This window comes from Cricetulus griseus, chromosome 2, assembly GCF_003668045.3.
Source record: "Cricetulus griseus strain 17A/GY chromosome 2, alternate assembly CriGri-PICRH-1.0, whole genome shotgun sequence".
NCBI lineage: Eukaryota > Metazoa > Chordata > Mammalia > Rodentia > Cricetidae > Cricetulus > Cricetulus griseus.
Genome location: NC_048595.1, coordinates 80,671,277 through 80,688,661, shown reverse-complemented (window position 1 = coordinate 80,688,661; position 17,385 = coordinate 80,671,277). Strand labels below are relative to the sequence as shown.

At 41.5% G+C, this 17,385-nt stretch overlaps 1 protein-coding gene across 1 annotated transcript in view; it reads left to right on the top strand.

Annotated features, from left to right (window-relative positions):
* The window catches only part of Pappa (pappalysin 1), a 244,114-nt gene that overhangs the window by 27,053 nt on the left and 199,676 nt on the right, over positions 1–17,385 (top strand). Inside the window, 1 exon segment of the mRNA XM_027400262.2 lies at positions 7,520–8,582. Within this exon segment, the coding sequence (XP_027256063.1) occupies positions 7,520–8,582 (1,063 nt within the window).

Sequence of the window (17,385 nt, the reverse complement as noted above, 5' to 3'; positions counted from 1 at the left end):
CCTAGAGGATGGGTGGGAGAATCCAGACTCAGAGAGCTTAAGTCATTTAAGGGCATACTGCTTATTGAAACTGGTAAACTGTTCCGTGTGGTCTTGAGACACTCAAAAATGGTTTTTAGCATAACAGAATAATCTGGACAGGAAAGGATATGCAGGTGACATTGGTTATACCCATCCCACTGTTTCCTGCAACCCTGCTTCTCTTCGAACATATACATACCTGACACACAAGAAACTTCCCATGAACAAGTCTTGACCATGTGACTAAGGTTACATTTGATGTTTTTGTGTCTCTAACACCAAGAGACAAAATTGCTCTTTAATATCATCCCAGCTTTCTCTGAATGTCTGTTAGTTCTGAATCCTTCAGGTCATTTTGGGGTCCTACCCTGAATAAACCTAGTGCAGAGACCATGGGTATACTTAACCCAAATCTGTCTGCTTTAATTACTCTCCTTTGGAGAGATAAAAGCTTTACATGGGATTGCTCTCTGAAGCATTCCTCTATGGTTTTGATACTAGCCATTAAATAATGGAAAACAAAACAAAACAAAAAAGGACCAGTGTCAACCTTCAGCTTTTAACATTTTTTAGCATCCTCTACGAAACCAGATTGTTGTTGACCTAATTCCCTCTATTATTCCTACACCCTCTTACCTCTGTTTGCATTCCCCTGTAAGATTCCCATAGATCATGAGTATTATAAAGTGAGGGACCCAAATCTGCCTCTCCTACCCTTGACCTCAGATTTCCCACAGTGGATAATCACACTGGACTCTCTGGAGAATTATGATCCTAGAATCCAGAGTCTATGAAATTGGAGGTACCTTTAGGTCTTTCTGTGTGCTTTCCCATCAGGAGAGGGAATAAGGAAGTTCAGACAGTTGGCTTACCCAGTAGTGCACAGAAGAGAGGCAGCACAGCGGGGCTCATGTACTGAGAATTCCCATACAGGAAAGTCTCCCGGGGTCCATTTTAGCTTCAGAGTCATATAGACAGGAGTCAGAATAGTGTCTCTCCAAGACCCTAGCAGGGATGCTTGGGACACCACTTATGGTCCTCACACTTAAATTTCATGTCTGCCAAAGGCATGCTAATAAAGATTTTACAGGGTCATATACACTAAACCTAGAGATTGTCACATTGAGCTTTTCAAGATCTGTTATTATTATCCATCATTTATTTGCAACTGCTACTTTTTTTGACAGGGAGAAATGTCCTGGGCAGACTTTTCTTTCTCCTTATGGATACTCTCCAAAGGAGAAAAATAAACAAACAATATTAGCAGAATATGCAGTCACATGGCTTGCTAACTCTCCTCCTCAGTGAGTGGCAAATGTAAACGCTAGCACACTGTGTTAAGCATCCAAGCAAACAGTGTAGACAAAGTGAGGCAGAGGTGGAGTCACCACCAGCTATGGAAGAATGGAACTGGACACTATGATACCTAAATTCCAATAATTCCTATGTGACTTTGGAAAGGGGACTCAACTTCTCTGAGGCTCAACTTTTCTTCCTGGTAACTACAAAGTAGTTATTGTACAAACCTGGCATGAACATCATCGGAGATACTGTGATATGAAAGCAGACACCTATGTGCCCAATACGATCCACTTTAGGGAAGTGGATTCACGCAGAAGAAACACAGAAGTTTGCCTCCTAGGAAGGAAGATTTTTCTGTGCATGGGAATTACAGCACCTATCTTTGGCTCCTCCAAATAGACTGTGCTCTGCCCAAAACAGGAGGGGAAGAAATTGACACACTATGTCATAGTAAGGGAAGGATTGTGAACTGAGCACAAGGTGGTGGGAGACAGACAAGGGTTTAGAGAAACCCTAGTGGGAGTGTTTGGAAAGCATGCTGAATGACAGCACAATAGTCTGTTGTGGCATCTCTCCCAGACGCTCGGAGCCCGCAGGACTGAAACAACACGCATTTCTCTTCTTAAATTCCTGAAGACTACAAGTCTGAAATGCAAGTCTGTCTGGGGTCATTTCCTCTCTCAGATTTTTAGATGGCTGTCCTTTCGTGTCTCCATATGGTCTTTTCTTTGTGCACCTATGTGTCCCCAATGTCTTCTCTTATCAGGACACCAACTATTGGATTTGGTCTTATGGTGACATAGTTGCTGTATGATTACTACTTTAAGGACCATGTCACCAAATAAAGTCATTCTCTGAGCTTCTAGGTGATGTGACTTCAACATATACATCTTAAGTGGTCAGAAACACTCAGTTTAAAACAAATGAAAAGATGAGAAGCAGTCAAATTATGACAGAAGCCTTCAAAGGAAGAAAAATCAAATGTAGACACAGAAGCTGGGGCAACCCTGGGTCTGAAACAAACATGCAGAGAGGCTTGCCATGGAAGTCTGGAAACTGGAGGACAAGCTTAAGAAAACATACCAAGCTCTAAATCAATAGATGCCCGTGCAGATGTTAAATCCCAGGAGAACGGAATAAGTGCAACAGATTGTTAGAAGTAGAGAACTGCTTTCTGATTCTAGTTTTAGGTCTAGGCAAAAGAATGTCACAAGGCTCAGCCTTCTGGCTTGCACTTCAGCTCAGCTTGCTTGCGCTGGCAATGGAGCGTTTGTAGAAGTATTCTTGAAGGAGGCCAGGCCTTCACACAATCTACAATAAAATTCTTCCTGCTTGGCACTAGATGTAGTGACATGATCACAAGCCTGGGTCTGGAAATCCCATAGGTCTAAATTCAGCACTCACTGTTGCCATAAACTTCCTGTTCTTGAGCCTCAGTTTACTTTGCAGAGTGCACAATGTGGATCCTGGTAGCTTTATGGAGAAGGTTAAATGAGAGACTTAGTGTACAGCCCTTGATAATCAGTGATTCCTATTTAAGAGTAACGTGTTTATACAAAGAAAAGAGAAATAGAAATGTATACCCCTCTAGGGTGGAATCATTAAAATTATTCATGAAAGGTGTCCCATATCCCAGCGCATTCTCCCAAGTCAAGGCTTTAGAGCATTCTGTGCAACTCTCCTGCCTACAGCCTTTCCAGCCAGGTGTGAGCTTAAGTGGAAATGTGAGAATGTAAAAGGGCAGCAAGGGGTAGATGAGATGGCTCAATGGGCAAAGGCACTTGCTACTTAAGGCTGACCCCATGAGTTTGATTCCTGAACCCTCATAAGGATGGAAAGAGAGAACCAACTCCATAAAGTTGTTCTCTGACCTCCACGTGTGTAGCATAGCACATGTGTGCCCTCACATAGTAAGAAATATAATAAAATGGAAACAAAGGCAGGTCAAGATTCTGGGAATATTTGAAGCCCTTTGCATGTCAAATTTAACTGCATATAGACCAGGGCATTCTAGAATGACAGCAGACTGGTGATCTGGTGACTAGTGTCCTAACAGAAGGCCCAAGGATGGGCCCTCTACTAGAATTGTGACTCATTCTCTCTCCCTCTGGGCAATGTTTCTAGGTACCTCACTGGCCTTCAAAAGGACCCTTAAAGTCACTTTCCTTGTCTGATTCTGTAGGCTTATAACATTAAGCAGGTGTGTGCTTATTACATGTAGATTATATGCAGAATTCCGTTTGGCCTTCTGCCTTGTCATACAGGGAAATGTCCATTGAGACCATATCCTCTAGGTCCACACAGATGGTTAGCTTAAGACAGACTTTCACCATTTTTTAAAACTATGTCTCTATCTCACTGAAAAATGTGAGAAAGGACAGTGTGGAGTTATGGGAGTACTGCCAGGTTCTCCAGAAGATACTGTTATGTGTCCTGCAAGAAGTGACACAGAAGAGGGACATCTAAGCACCCAAGGATTGAGAATGACTTAAGGCATCCAGTTCAAATCAACACATACTTTTGAGTGCTGTCTACACACAAGGGCCCATTCTCACAGTAAACAAAGGGCTCTTAAAATTTAGCAGAAGATCATTTCATCTCAACCCCCCCCCATTTACAGAAAAGGGGAATGAACCCCAGCAGCATAAAGAGAGTGCTACTACTCATCCCAGGCAAGGTTACTTGGCACACCAAACCAGATCCCTAGTGCCAAGGCTTGGTTCTGGGCTGATATCGTACAGGAGTGCTCCTGGAAAGTTTCTCCAATTAAGATATTTTTCACATAAACATTGACTCCCATCCCACGTCTATACCCCATCCCTAGGAAGCTCAGTGATTTCCTTTCAACAACTTACACTTCAGGTAAATATTTCCATCTGAACTTCTGAAACACCTGCTTTAAGGCTCTCATTTCCTTAAATACAATTCCTCCTAGAGCCACTGAAAACTACTCTTTGCCCTTCATCCCTGCCTCCTGGGGAAAGCCATCTCCTCTCCCTATATAACTCTGTATGGCAGCATCAGGTACTGTGAGCCAGGCCCCAAGCCCCAAGAAGGTGATAAACTGAGGGAACCCTACAGATGTGTAAACATTTTACCTTGATAACAAGGGAGGCTTCATCCCAAAAGCAACAGGAAAAGCAGGGACCAAGAGCGCTTGGCAATATAAAAATGGAAAAAAGGACAGAGAGAGAGAGAGAGAGAGAGAGAGAGAGAGAGAGAGAGAGAGAGAGAGAGAGAGAGAATCCTGTTTGCTATTAGACGACCTTTATTTTCTTTTTATAGAATAATAAGGGAAGAATTTAGTGGATGAGAGGGAGACACTGAGCTAAGAGGTAAGGGGAAGACAAATGTTATGGCTTTAGGAACATCTGATTCTGTTGACATTCTAGATGGACAACAAGACATGAGCTCTAGAGCAATTCACTCCAAATGGGAAGACAACTCTGTATCTTTGGAGGGAGTCAGTGGGAAAGTAACTTTGAATACATAGTCTCTTAATATTTCTAGGATGATGGAAATACAGGATTTTTAAGTGGTTTTTGAGCTTTCATGCTCTATCTTAACATATCAGGCATGATGATTTCTCTGTCCCCTTTGCATTTTTTCCAATTATTTCCTAAACTTTCATTTTTTATTTATTCCCAATCCCTTCATCGTCTTAAAACCGAACTCGTGTTCAGGTAGCCTGTGTATGTCAAGGATATTATATCCATTATGTCTTTCATAATGAATATAGGACAGCATATTTAAAAGGAGATACAGATGAGGGAATCATGATCCACAGAGATGAAGTGATTTTTGTCCCAGACATATGGCCTGTAATTTCTGTCATCATGAGTTGAAACAGGTTAGTCTGGGCCCAAAGATCCTCCCCCTTCCTTAGCAGTAGAAATACATCTGTCCTCTGACTTTCTTTGTCCTTTAGCAACTGAGACATACATTAGCGCCTTCAATTCCATTTGTCTTTAAAACTCATTTCTTTTATCATACTGTGTTTAGAATTACAGATGCCTGTGGTCATTCATGGGACACATACTGAATGCCTACTGTACTAAGTGACTAGACTGGCTACAGACATAGCCAAACTGGTCATTACCCTCAAGAACCATCCAGTATAGTAGAGAAGAGGCAACAGGATGTATACAAGCAACTTCATAGTGAGAGATCCAATGTTATTTTCTGAAAGCAAAACGGATTTTTTTCTCTCAGTAGAGAGAATGACCCACACTCACAGAGCTATCAGGGAGTGAACCCTTGGAAAAAGTGTTATGTGTGTTAGTCACAGGGAATCCTGTAACAAATAAAATCAGACATGGACTGACAGTGTGATACAAAATTCCATTCAAATAAGACCCAGAGACATTGCCAGTGTCACCCAGACTATAGAAGTGGAATGGCTGTGTTAGGATACTCTGTCTATTGCCTGAAAATGTTTCAAGTGGGAACAAAGAAGTGGGTGGGCTTAGATCCTCTGCCAAAATGCTAGCCATGTCAGATGCAAGCATAGACATTTGCACAGATGCTAAGGTCCCAGTGCCCACTAAGGAAAAAAAGACTGTGTGGGCCTTCTCTATTGATTTTGCTGGACACTCTCCATGTTCATTTGATGAGTATTAATGGCAGATGCACACTCAGAGTTACGGTGACCGCACTGATTCTCCAGTGAGAGTAGAGACTGTCCTTCCAAAATGAGCATCTTTTATTCATTTCTTTCTCCTCTCACCTGGCTTCATACAGCATCTGACTCTTAAAATGCACATGTAATTAGAAAATCCTCATCATCTGGAAGCTTTGCCGGAGCCAAAGTACAGTGGGTATATTCCAGAAAGGCTGGGGTGTAGGGAACTGGTGAGTACAAAGATAATCAGATTTTTGGAGAATATGTTGAGCAGTTTGCTGGAGTTTCTAGATCTCTTGGGAGGGATGTCTGCCTTTAAATATCCTTAAAAATCAACTAAAATTTGTGATAACTATCTCCACCTTTCCTTCATAGATGATGAAATCCAAATTGTTGGATGTATTACTGTTGGGGGTATTATGCAACTTGTATACCAGACAGTTAAAACTAAGGTCATATAGATCTAGGATCCACTTATCAACTAACTGGCCTCATATCCATCTTTTCACTTCCTTTAGTTTTCATGTTCATCATCACTCAATTGAGAGACTTAATATCACTGCCATGGATGTTATATGTGTTCAATAAGCTAATGCATATAAAGACCTTAGCATGGTATCTTGCCTGTTAAACAGACTTAGACTTACTTGATTACAGTTAAAAAGGCATATTCCTATGTGTGGACACACACACACACACACACACACACACGCGCGCGCGCGCACACGCACGCACACACTACAGACAGGAGTGTGTTAAAGAGTGCTTGATTCTTGGGAGATTTTTAAGTGATTCTGCATAACCCCATAAATGTCATCTGTTCTCGGTGTCTCAGCTTCCTCAATACTGACAGAGTTAAAAAAGTTGGTCACTGTGATCTTCAGAAATCTTTCCAGTTGAGCTTTTATGTGTCTGCTTTCTTTTCAGAACACATGCCAGGGCTACCTAAGACACATGTGAGAGACGAAATCACTGACTTTCCAGTCCTTGCCTCTCACACTAGGGAAACTTTTCCCACAACTCCATGTTGCAGATCATGGACTGCAAATTGCAGTTGTATACATACTCAAAGTTATGGTGATGGTCCTAGTGACAGTCCTTCTAAATGAGAATCTTCCATTTCTTATTATCTCCCACTGTTTTTCTATCACCTTTACTAATACCCTTCACTCATAATAATCTCTTAAATTGAAAGTATACATTCTTGTATAATAGCTTTGTAAAACCAATGATTTTCAGGTTTTATTATCATTTTTTAAATTTTCTACTTGTGAAATATACTCAGTCTTCTAACAGAAGCTTTCTGGCATACTCCTATTCAAAATTAAAAGAGAGTAAAACCTCATGAATTCACTTGCCATGAGGTATGGACAAATCCAAATTCCTTGCCTTGTTAGTTGCTCTAGCCCTCACCCAGCCTTTGGGGTGGTCCCAGAGGCTACATTAGTAGCAGCCAAAGTCTCATAGAGCTTTTTGAAAACAGCTATTCTAGAGTATCTTTTATTGATTTTATCAGAGAATCTGCATCTACTTCCATGCTTTATTTATTCATCTTTCTCTTTTGGGGCCACATAGGGCTGTATGACAAATGTTCTTATACCTCGCGCGACCGAGGATGGGTCGTGGGCATTCACACCATCAGTGATCAAGGCAACAGAGACCCACGCTACTTTTTCTCCTTGAAGACAGACCGGGCCAGGAAAGTGACCACCATCGATGCCCATCGCAGCTACCTCCCAGGCCAGTGGGTATATCTAGCTGCTACCTACGATGGGCGACTGATGAAACTCTATATGAATGGTGCCCAGGTGGCAACCTCTGGGGAGCAAGTCGGTGGCATATTCAGCCCACTGACCCAGAAGTGTAAAGTGCTCATGTTGGGGGGCAGTGCTCAAAATCACAACTTCCGGGGCTACATTGAACACTTCAGTCTATGGAAGGTAGCCAGGACACAGCGAGAGATACTGTCTGACATGGAAACCCATGGCCTCCACGCCCCACTACCTCAGCTCCTCCTCCAGGAGAACTGGGACAACGTGAAGCGCACTTGGTCCCCCATGAAGGATGGCAACAGCCCCCGCGTGGAATTCAGCAATGCCCACAATTTCTTGTTGGACACTAGTCTGGAGCCCCCTCTATGTGGGCAGACGCTATGTGACAACACAGAAGTCATCTCCAGTTATAACCAGCTTCCTAGTTTCCGTCGGCCCAAGGTGGTGCGCTATCGTGTGGTCAACATCTATGACGATGACCATAAGGACCCGACCGTGAGCCAGCAGCAGATTGACTTTCAGCATCAGCAGCTGGCTGAGGCCTTCCAGCACTACAACATCTCCTGGGAGCTGGAGGTGCTGAAGATAAACAGCTCCTCTCTGCGTCACCGACTCATCCTAGCCAACTGTGACATCAGCAAGATCGGGGATGAAAAATGTGACCCTGAATGCAACCATACACTGACCGGACATGATGGTGGGGATTGCCGCCAGCTGCGTTACCCTGCATTCACTAAGAAGCAGCAGAATGGCGTGTGTGACATGGACTGCAACTATGAAAGGTTTAATTTCGATGGTGGAGAATGCTGTGACCCAGATATCACTGATGTCACTAAGACATGCTTTGATCCTGACTCCCCACACAGGTAAGTTGTTCCTGGGCAGATGTCCAGTTGAAAACTGACTGTTATATTCCTACTTTATAAGTTAAAACACCTAAGTTCCCTGGGGGTTTGTGACGTTTTTCCAGTTTGTGCAGCAGGCTATGACCAAGACAGGTCTAACATTAAGGTTACCAAACGGACTACACACATGCACAATCCTTTACTAGACTACTTACTCGGTGCCTACTATTGGCTGTGAAGAAGGCCTCAAAATCTTGTCCTCTCAGACAGCACAGGGTTTAAATTGGGTACCATGCACTGTATGCAAACAGCAGCTGTACTGTATGTGGTACTGTTCATTAGATTTGTGCCAAACAATACAGTAGCTTCAGGCCATAGGCTACTATTAAAATTTAAGTCAGTTAAAAGTAAATAGAGCTGCTTTTGTTTATTTTATAATTCTACTTATTATTTTATGTTTGCATTTTTGTTTATCACTTTTACTTTATTGAAAAATAAATAAAACCAGAAGCACCTGATGATTCAAGCCTGTAATCTCAACTCACTGATTGAGCTACAGAATGAGTTCAGCCCCAGCCTAGGCAAATGTGTGAGACCTTATCTCAAAATAAAAATAGCTGTGGGTTTATAGCTCACTCTTTAACAACACACACACACACAGACACACACAGGTAAACAGATGAACATGGAAATAAAACTTTAAAAGTCATTTTTTGTTACTCAGTTGCTACATAGTTTTATGGCTGTCATGTTGGACAAAATGATAACAGAAATCTTCCATGGTCTGGGCTACTTTTGTGGTACTGAGCTGGTATATCTAAGGTCATTTAGGAACAAACACCTTGGGTTCAGATCCCAGCACTACCATTTCTTCATTTTGTGTCTCCTTAGAGGCTCTTTCTACATCTGTAAAATCAAAATGATGACTTTTCAAGTTTGCAGAGGTCAGAGAGAAGACAAAGAATATGCCATCTTTCCATTAGTGGCCAGCACATTACCAGCTCTCAATAGTATATTTATCTAAGGAAAGGGGGAGCTGTATCTGGGGAGTACCATGCATGAGTCTGGAGCCTTTGATACACCCTGGAGAGTTCTTCAGGACAGGTGGAATTTCACCAAGGTCTTCAAAAGCAGGCAGAATGGGAAGTACACCTGAGGGACTCCAGAACTATAACATTCAATTTGAGAACTATGAATAATAAATATGTACTGTACTTAGTATTCATGCTAAAAAAACAATTTGTAGTTTTTCAAGCCACAACAAAAAGGTAGCTCCCTGAGATAATAGATACATTTGTTATTTTCACTGTGGTAACTTCTATGTACTTGTACCCATCACAGTATGTTTTAAACATTAAATATATAAAACAATATTATTTTAGCAACAACAAAAAGAATATAGAGGGTACTAGAGAGGTGGCTTGATGGATAAGTGTACTTGCTTTGAAAGCAGAATGCCCTGAGTTCAAATCCCCAGGACTCATGTAGATGTCACACAATTTTACATGCTTATAATCCTTGCCTGAGAGGAGAGAGACAAGCAAATCCTGGGGTCTCTCTAGCCAGGCAACCTAGTGAAATGGTAAGTTTCTGGTTTAGTGAGGGGCAGTGTGTCAGAAAACAAGGGGGTGGCTGATGGAGCAGGAGACATTATCCTCTGTTTTCTGCTTGTGAACACACACACCTGTGTGTGTGTGTGTGTGTGTGTGTGTTTATACAAGAAATAGTTATAATTTTGAATCAACCAGAGACTGGATTGGGGAAGAAACAAAATTACCTCAGGAAGAGGTAATTTTCCTTGTATTATTCCTAAAAAAGGAGGAAGAAAGGTTTGCTCCCCAAGAACTCCTTTGAGTATGCCCTGGTTTCTTACTATAACCTGCAATCCCAGCATGCGTCACAAAACCAAAGGATGACTTGCATTTCACGTGGGACCTTCAGTTTGAAGTCAGGGAAAGGGCCAACAACCAGCTTCCTGTTTTTCTCAGGTTCATGGGAAACTTTTCCATTCTGTCCACCGCACAGGACCCTGGACTTGCTGATGGCTTCAGCACATTTGCCGACATCGGCAGGTTTTCTGCTGACACTTCTCTGTCTCTCTCAAAAGAGCAAGGGCCTTCCTTGCATAGGCAAAATACCTATGTGCAGAGAAATGAGGAAAATGTCCTGCCTGGAAGCAACTCAGAGAGCGTGGCAGCTCACCCTGCTGGTATGCGAAGCGCTCTCACTAGCTACAGACTTGGGGAGATTTAGTGTATGGCTAGTACATTCTGGTCATTTCTACTCATATTGAGCCCTGGAAGAACTTGACAAAGGTGATAAGATGGAAGCTAGTGTGTTCATTTGAGTGATGGAAAATCTACAGAGTACAGTATGAGTGATTCAGTAAAGTCATTAGGCAAGTGGGAAACATAGGTTTTCTTTGATCAGTGTAGAGTGTTCTACTAAGCCAGGCTTACATGAAATGCCTATGTTCAAAAGCAGACTCAGTAGGAAGAAGAGTGAGGATAGCTGAAAGTCAGCCACATGTCTATTCAATCAACCATTTTCTGATTCAAGTGACAAATATTTATTTAGCTTCTGCCAATGATTGAGGAGGAAGGTACCCCAACCTTGTTTTATGTAAAGAAATTTCAGATTCAGAAAGGTGAAGGGATACATTTAAAGTCGTCATGATAATGTGTGGAAGATTTAAAAACCTAGGCTTTTTAACTCTAAAACTATTGAATGGGACTATCTTTAAAGCTAAGGAACAACTGGGTACCATTAAAAGGCAGGGGTGATAGGCAAGGTAGTTTTACAAAGCTTGGGGCAAAGTCTGATGGTTATAACTGAGTCAGAACCAAAGGCAACTGTCCTTTTCAGTGTCCCACACTGGTGTCCAGAGACCAAAGGAGCCTCAGGTTCCAGATAGATCAAAATCAGCAGGCAACACTAGCAGATTCCAAAGGCCTCCTTTTTTTTCATCACGAGACTGGATGCTCCAAATGTCTGTGCACAGCCATGTGCCAGCAGTGTGACCACTCAAGCCAGGGTTTGCTTGTTTGCTGGCTGAGAAATCTTTGTGCACAGGGTGAGCCCCACCAGGCCCTGTGTCATCGTGACTAAGTTGGGGTTATTGGGTTCTGGCTGAATCAGCTCTCCTGGGTTCAGAGAGAAACCTGTGGAAGGTTTCAGAGAAATACTATGTGACTTTGGACAAATAAAAGGGAGGAGGGAGAGAAGAGAAAAGAAGAAGGGGGAGAAAGAATAAAGCATTAAAATCAGGGAAACAATTGGAGCAGAAACTATGAAACTCAGGTTGATGTTGTTTAGGTGAGTTTAAGGAAGAACTACCTAAAAAAATCTCATCCAGGATATATTCTCTCTCTTCTCTTCTCTCTGTCTATCTCTTTCTCAGTTTCTCTCTCTCTCAGTCTCTCTCTCTCTCTCTCTCTCTCTCTCTCTCTGTCTCTCTAAATATATACATATATGTATATATATGTGTATATACATATAGATAGATATAGATATAGATAAATCCTTCTCTCCCTCCTCTTCCTTCTCCTACTTTTGTCTTTTCTTTTTCACCTATCTCTATTTCTGTATGTGTATTATTACGGCTTTTCTATTGCTGATTATTTCAAAAATTAAATTTATTTTATTTGTGTGTGTGTGTGTGTGTGTGTGTGTGTGTGTGTGTATATATATATATATATATATATATATATATATATATATATATGTCCATCCTATGGAGTCCAGTTTGTGCTCGCCATGTAATCATGGATTTGCTGTCATTCACTGGAATGTGGTTAACCTAACAAGAGCCCTACCCTTAAAGAAAACTATCTCCCCCCTCCTCTGAATTTAATCAACTGTTAATGGCTCCTCACCTAGGGGTGATGGTTCATGCCCCCGGATCCCACACACAAACAGGCAACCATAGCTACTACAAGTTCTGTCATATTCAGAAGACAGGTTCATTCTGTTCTTTCTTGACTTCTGGCTCTTAATATCTTCCCTTCCTCTTCATGATGATCCCTCAACTTTAAGCAGGGCTTGTGAGCCATCCATAGACAATTATTTGTACTCTGGCCAATTATGAGTTTATAAGTTAAGTCTCTTCCAATGTACAAAGAAAATTCTGTGATGAGTTTTCTAGAGCTGCACAAATATAAGGGTAGAGAGATACAGATTTGAGGACAGCTTGATACTATGTCCATTTAGCAAAATAGTAATTGTAGGTTCATCTCTGTGACCTATAAACTCCACAGCCATGAGTACTTGGCCAGGGGTTATAACACCAGTCTAGCATTTTAGCCTATAGAATGGGCTTTAAATCTAATCAGAAAGCAGTTGATTGTTCCCATAACATCCATACCACTGTTACACACCCATGGTCATTATCTTGCCACACTGGTAGCTCACGGAGATCACAACTAGGTAACATTGTTGAAGAATTTTCCTTCTACCATCTATAATGCCTTTTGGCACCATGGAAGCTAGCTTTAAATCACTTTATCAATCTGTCGCAAAATGGAAGATTATTCCAAATAGGGTACAAACTAATACCTGTGCAGCAATCATGACTTGAGTATGATAGTGAAAATGCCTCTCAAATGATAGGGCAGTGACAGAGATGTCTGACAGTTTCCAAGTAATAGCATTTTATTTCTGTACTTTGGGTTCCATGTCACCTTGGCTGGCAGTGGTTCATCATGCAGACCATTTGTTTAGCATTTCCTTCATTTCTTCTTATGTAAAAAATAAAAATATCCAGTAATAAATCTCATAACATTGTCAGTCTTTATCAGAGAAGTATGAGCTTCGGACAGATTGTAATTCTTAAAGCCTTTGGTTCCTTTGGTATGTGATCTCAGGAATGTATATGTTATAGAAATTCACTTAGTTACAATAAAGTGGCTATAGAGGACATCAAAATGGTATCATTATCGGACTTGGTAGCATCCTCAGAAGTTTGCTGAGCCCAATCCCTGAAAGCTCCAGAAAAGGAAAATGGCCAAGGCTTGGGGTCCTTTCATTAGTAATGATGACTAGGAAGACGGACTCATGATACCTGAGCAAGCTTCTCAGCATCTCCCAGAGGGTTCTTTCATGAGCACCAAGATATACCACCTGCCATCTCCCATTCTGTCATTATAACCTTCTTGCCATTCTCTAGAGCTTGGGGCTAAAAAGTAATTGGATGATGAGTTTGCAAGTGAGTTGAAAGGTAGCTTTTTGCTTCTCTGGCTGCATTAAAGTAATCAGTGGTGCATTGACATTGTGTTTTCACAGTAAGACACAATGATAATGAAAGCCTACTAAGGATGTTGAAAAAGGAGACTGGGATAGTGAGGGTGAGGAAATGTGTAATATAACCAATGTAAGCCACTTGGTCTTTAGGGGAGCATTTTCATATGGCCAGAACAGTATGACCATAATACCTGTCCTTCAAATTCCATGCAGGCCTACTCTGTGCCAAAGGGAGCAGAAATAGTCTATGTTGTTTTGAAGCAATGGCTAGAACAGAATGTTACCAGGAGCTGCTTGGAAATGAAATGATGTCATCTCCAGTAGGCATGATCCTTTTAGTGGAGGCCTAACTTGCAGAAGAGTTGATTTCCCATCAGCACAGTTGTGTAAATTGGCGCTGATAACCATGTGCAGGCTGAGATTGCAACCATGACAGAGAAGGTGACCTGGCTTGTATTGAAGTAAATCCTGAATAGTCCAACATTTTCCTGATGTCTTATTTCAAGTCATGTTGGGAACCACATGAAACTGTTTCTCTTTGGTCTAACAGTCATTTGTTGGGTGTCTCTTCTGTCTGTCTGTCTGTTTGTTTTTCACCAGCTGAAGATGTCCCTCATTATCAGAGGACACACCCCTCATGGGAAAGTCATATACAAGCATCCCATATGGCATGTGGACTTAAAATACAGAGAATTATCCTGTGTAGGAAAAATGAGACAGATAGCTAGAAAACCATGATTTCATCAAGCATCCAGGAATAGCCATTCTCTTGAGAGGTACCAGTCAGGGTCATGGTAGGAAACAGATGGCAGATTCAAACAGAATAATTAGGATGGTTTAAGGATGGGTGGTTTTGAGGCAACAACTATTTGCAATGCTGTGTACAGTATTTGAGGAAACAAACAACCTTAGCTCTTAACTCCTGAGTTATCAAATATGGGCAGAGATTTTTCACCTTTCATCTATAAGGATAAGATGATACCTACAAACTGTGGCTGCATGAATAGGGTTTTCCAGATCTTGCTGTGAGATTTAGCAAAAGAAAGCAGCCTTGTGACCAGAGAAGCAAACTAGAGAAATAAAATCTATGCTGCCTTCCTCTCCCAACTTACTCATGCAACCCATGGAGGCCTGCTTCCCTGGGGCACAGAACAACTGGTGACATCTCAATGAGCAGACAGTATGTCCAGAACAGAGAGAAAGCCAGACTATGCTGAGGATATGGCACAGGCAGAATCAGTAAGAAGAAGGCCACTGGAAAAAGAAGACATGGCAAATAAGGAGACCATGTACTGATGGTTTCTATCCAAATAGTGAATCGAGGAAGTTTCTGTTTTTCTCACAGAGAACTTTATAATCCAGTATTATCCTCCCTTCTTCCATTCTTACTCATCATCCCTTTATTTTCCTTTTCACTTCCATTCTTTTCTTCCTGTAACAATATATCTTTGCTTCTTTCCAGCCAATAACTGACGTTTGGGCACTGCCTACCTGGTAAGACTGACCAGCAATTATTCTGAGTTTACTATTATGAGGGAAGACCCCACAGTACCATGGTGGTATTGTCTATTCTGTCTATGTATGGATAGCCTTTCTATATGATCAATTAGAGATAGGCATTACAAGTAAACTTCAATCATTCTTCCCAGGGTGGAGATAAGCCAGGAAGGCAACCAACATTGAGTCCTGTAGTTGTGTCCCTGGGAGATGTTGGTTAGTAAACTTATCAGTTCCCTTGGAACTTCCAATCTCCTCACCTTACCCCCAGCTCACAGACGATGCCTTCATCAGGTGAAATACTCCAGCATCTATGGATATATCTATTTACCTGGACTAAATGGGTTAAAGCAAACAAACATCTTGTCACTATTGGCTCAAAGGGAAATGTTTCTTTGTTTTCGTGTGTGTGTGTGTGTGTGTGTGTGTGTGTGTGTGTGTGTGTGTGTGTGTGTGTGTGTGTGTGTGTGTGTGTCTGTGTGTCTGTGTGTGTGTGGTTTGTATCGGGGTGTGTTAATGTGTGTGCAGGTGTAGTGTTGTGTGTATATGGAGTATGCACATGTATGCGGTGCTTGTGTGTATGTGTGTAGTGTGATGTGTGGTGTGTGTATTTGATTCTTTTTTGGTGTGTGTCTGTGAATTCACATGTGTTTGAAGATACACAGCATGAGAAGGGCAGTGGACAGCTTCAGGTGTCATTCTTCAGGTGACATCTACTTTTTCTTTTTTGAGACAAAGTCTCACCCTCTCCTGGAACTCACTAAGTAGTCTAGATGGGTTTGTCTGTGAGATGCAGAGATTCACCTGTCTCTTCCTCCTCATTGATTGGATGACAAGAACATACTACCATGCTCAGATTTTTTTAATTCTGTGGATTTAATCCTCAAAATATGTATGTTACTGGATAAACTATCTCCTTTGCCCCTTCTTTGCTTTCTCCTCATTTTTATTGTTACTAAATATAACTCAGGCATTCTGGATCTTTGTTGGCTTTCAAAGTCAAGTCAACATGGCTGGAGATCTCATAAGAAAAGCCAAGTCTTTAAAGTCACCTCTTTGAGTCCTCTACAATAGCTTCTACTTGTCCTTCTAACTTTTTAGATGCCCTCATGTTGAAATATTTGTTAGGGAATCAAAGACTCAGAGCTTAAAGACAGGAGAGGGTCTCTAGTTGTGGTTCCTTCTTATTCAGCATGAGGAGTTCAAGCTGTCAAGGAAGGCAGACATAGCCCATCCTTACCAGAAGCAAAGGCCTGAGCTGAGACTAAGAACCTCCCCTTACTACTTCCTATTCCCATGCCATTTTAGTGCCTCAGCTCCCAACTACCAATGTCTTAGAAGTTGATGCCTAGGGACATGAAAATGTTATATTTAGCATACTGATTTTCTCACCCATTATTCATATTTTGTTAAGACATCTTTAATATCCAGAGCACAAAGATGAATCTTTCAGGGTTTCAAGATAGACTCTCTTGTCTTTACAGGAGTCTTATTTAATGGCATTTTTGTTACAGTCATTCCAGAGATAGACAAGAAGGCAGAGGACTAATTTCCAGTTGAAAAACACAAAGACTGTAAGTTCCCATGATTTCTGAGAAAAGGAAGAACCACTGTAGTTTTGAGAAGTTAGAGAAATCTTGAAGGTGTGGCAAGAGCAAAAGAGGTTTAAAGTATGGACAGGCTTATCAGTGACACGAAAGACCTCTCTGGGACAAATTGTGTGGGTAAAGCTACTAAGGACTACTTGACAGAGAGCAAGGAAGGGGTAAGCCTTTTTGGGACTCCAAGCATATAGATTCTGTCATTTGTTCCTCAGTGTACATGTCAAAGAATCAGCATGACTTAGGAAGAAATAAAAATTCAGAGGAAACACAGTGTGCCTTTGGCTGGTCAGTTTCTTAGCTGTACAATCTTGGGCCAGTCTCTTAAACTCTGAGTCTCCATTTTCACATCTACTGAAAGGAATTAATATCTGATGGCACACATTTTATTTATGTGGTCATGAGGGTCACGTTAAAGTAATATCACAAAGCATCCTGGGAAGTTAATCAGTTTGCAGATGAAAAGGGGCATTGTTTTCTTTCTTTCT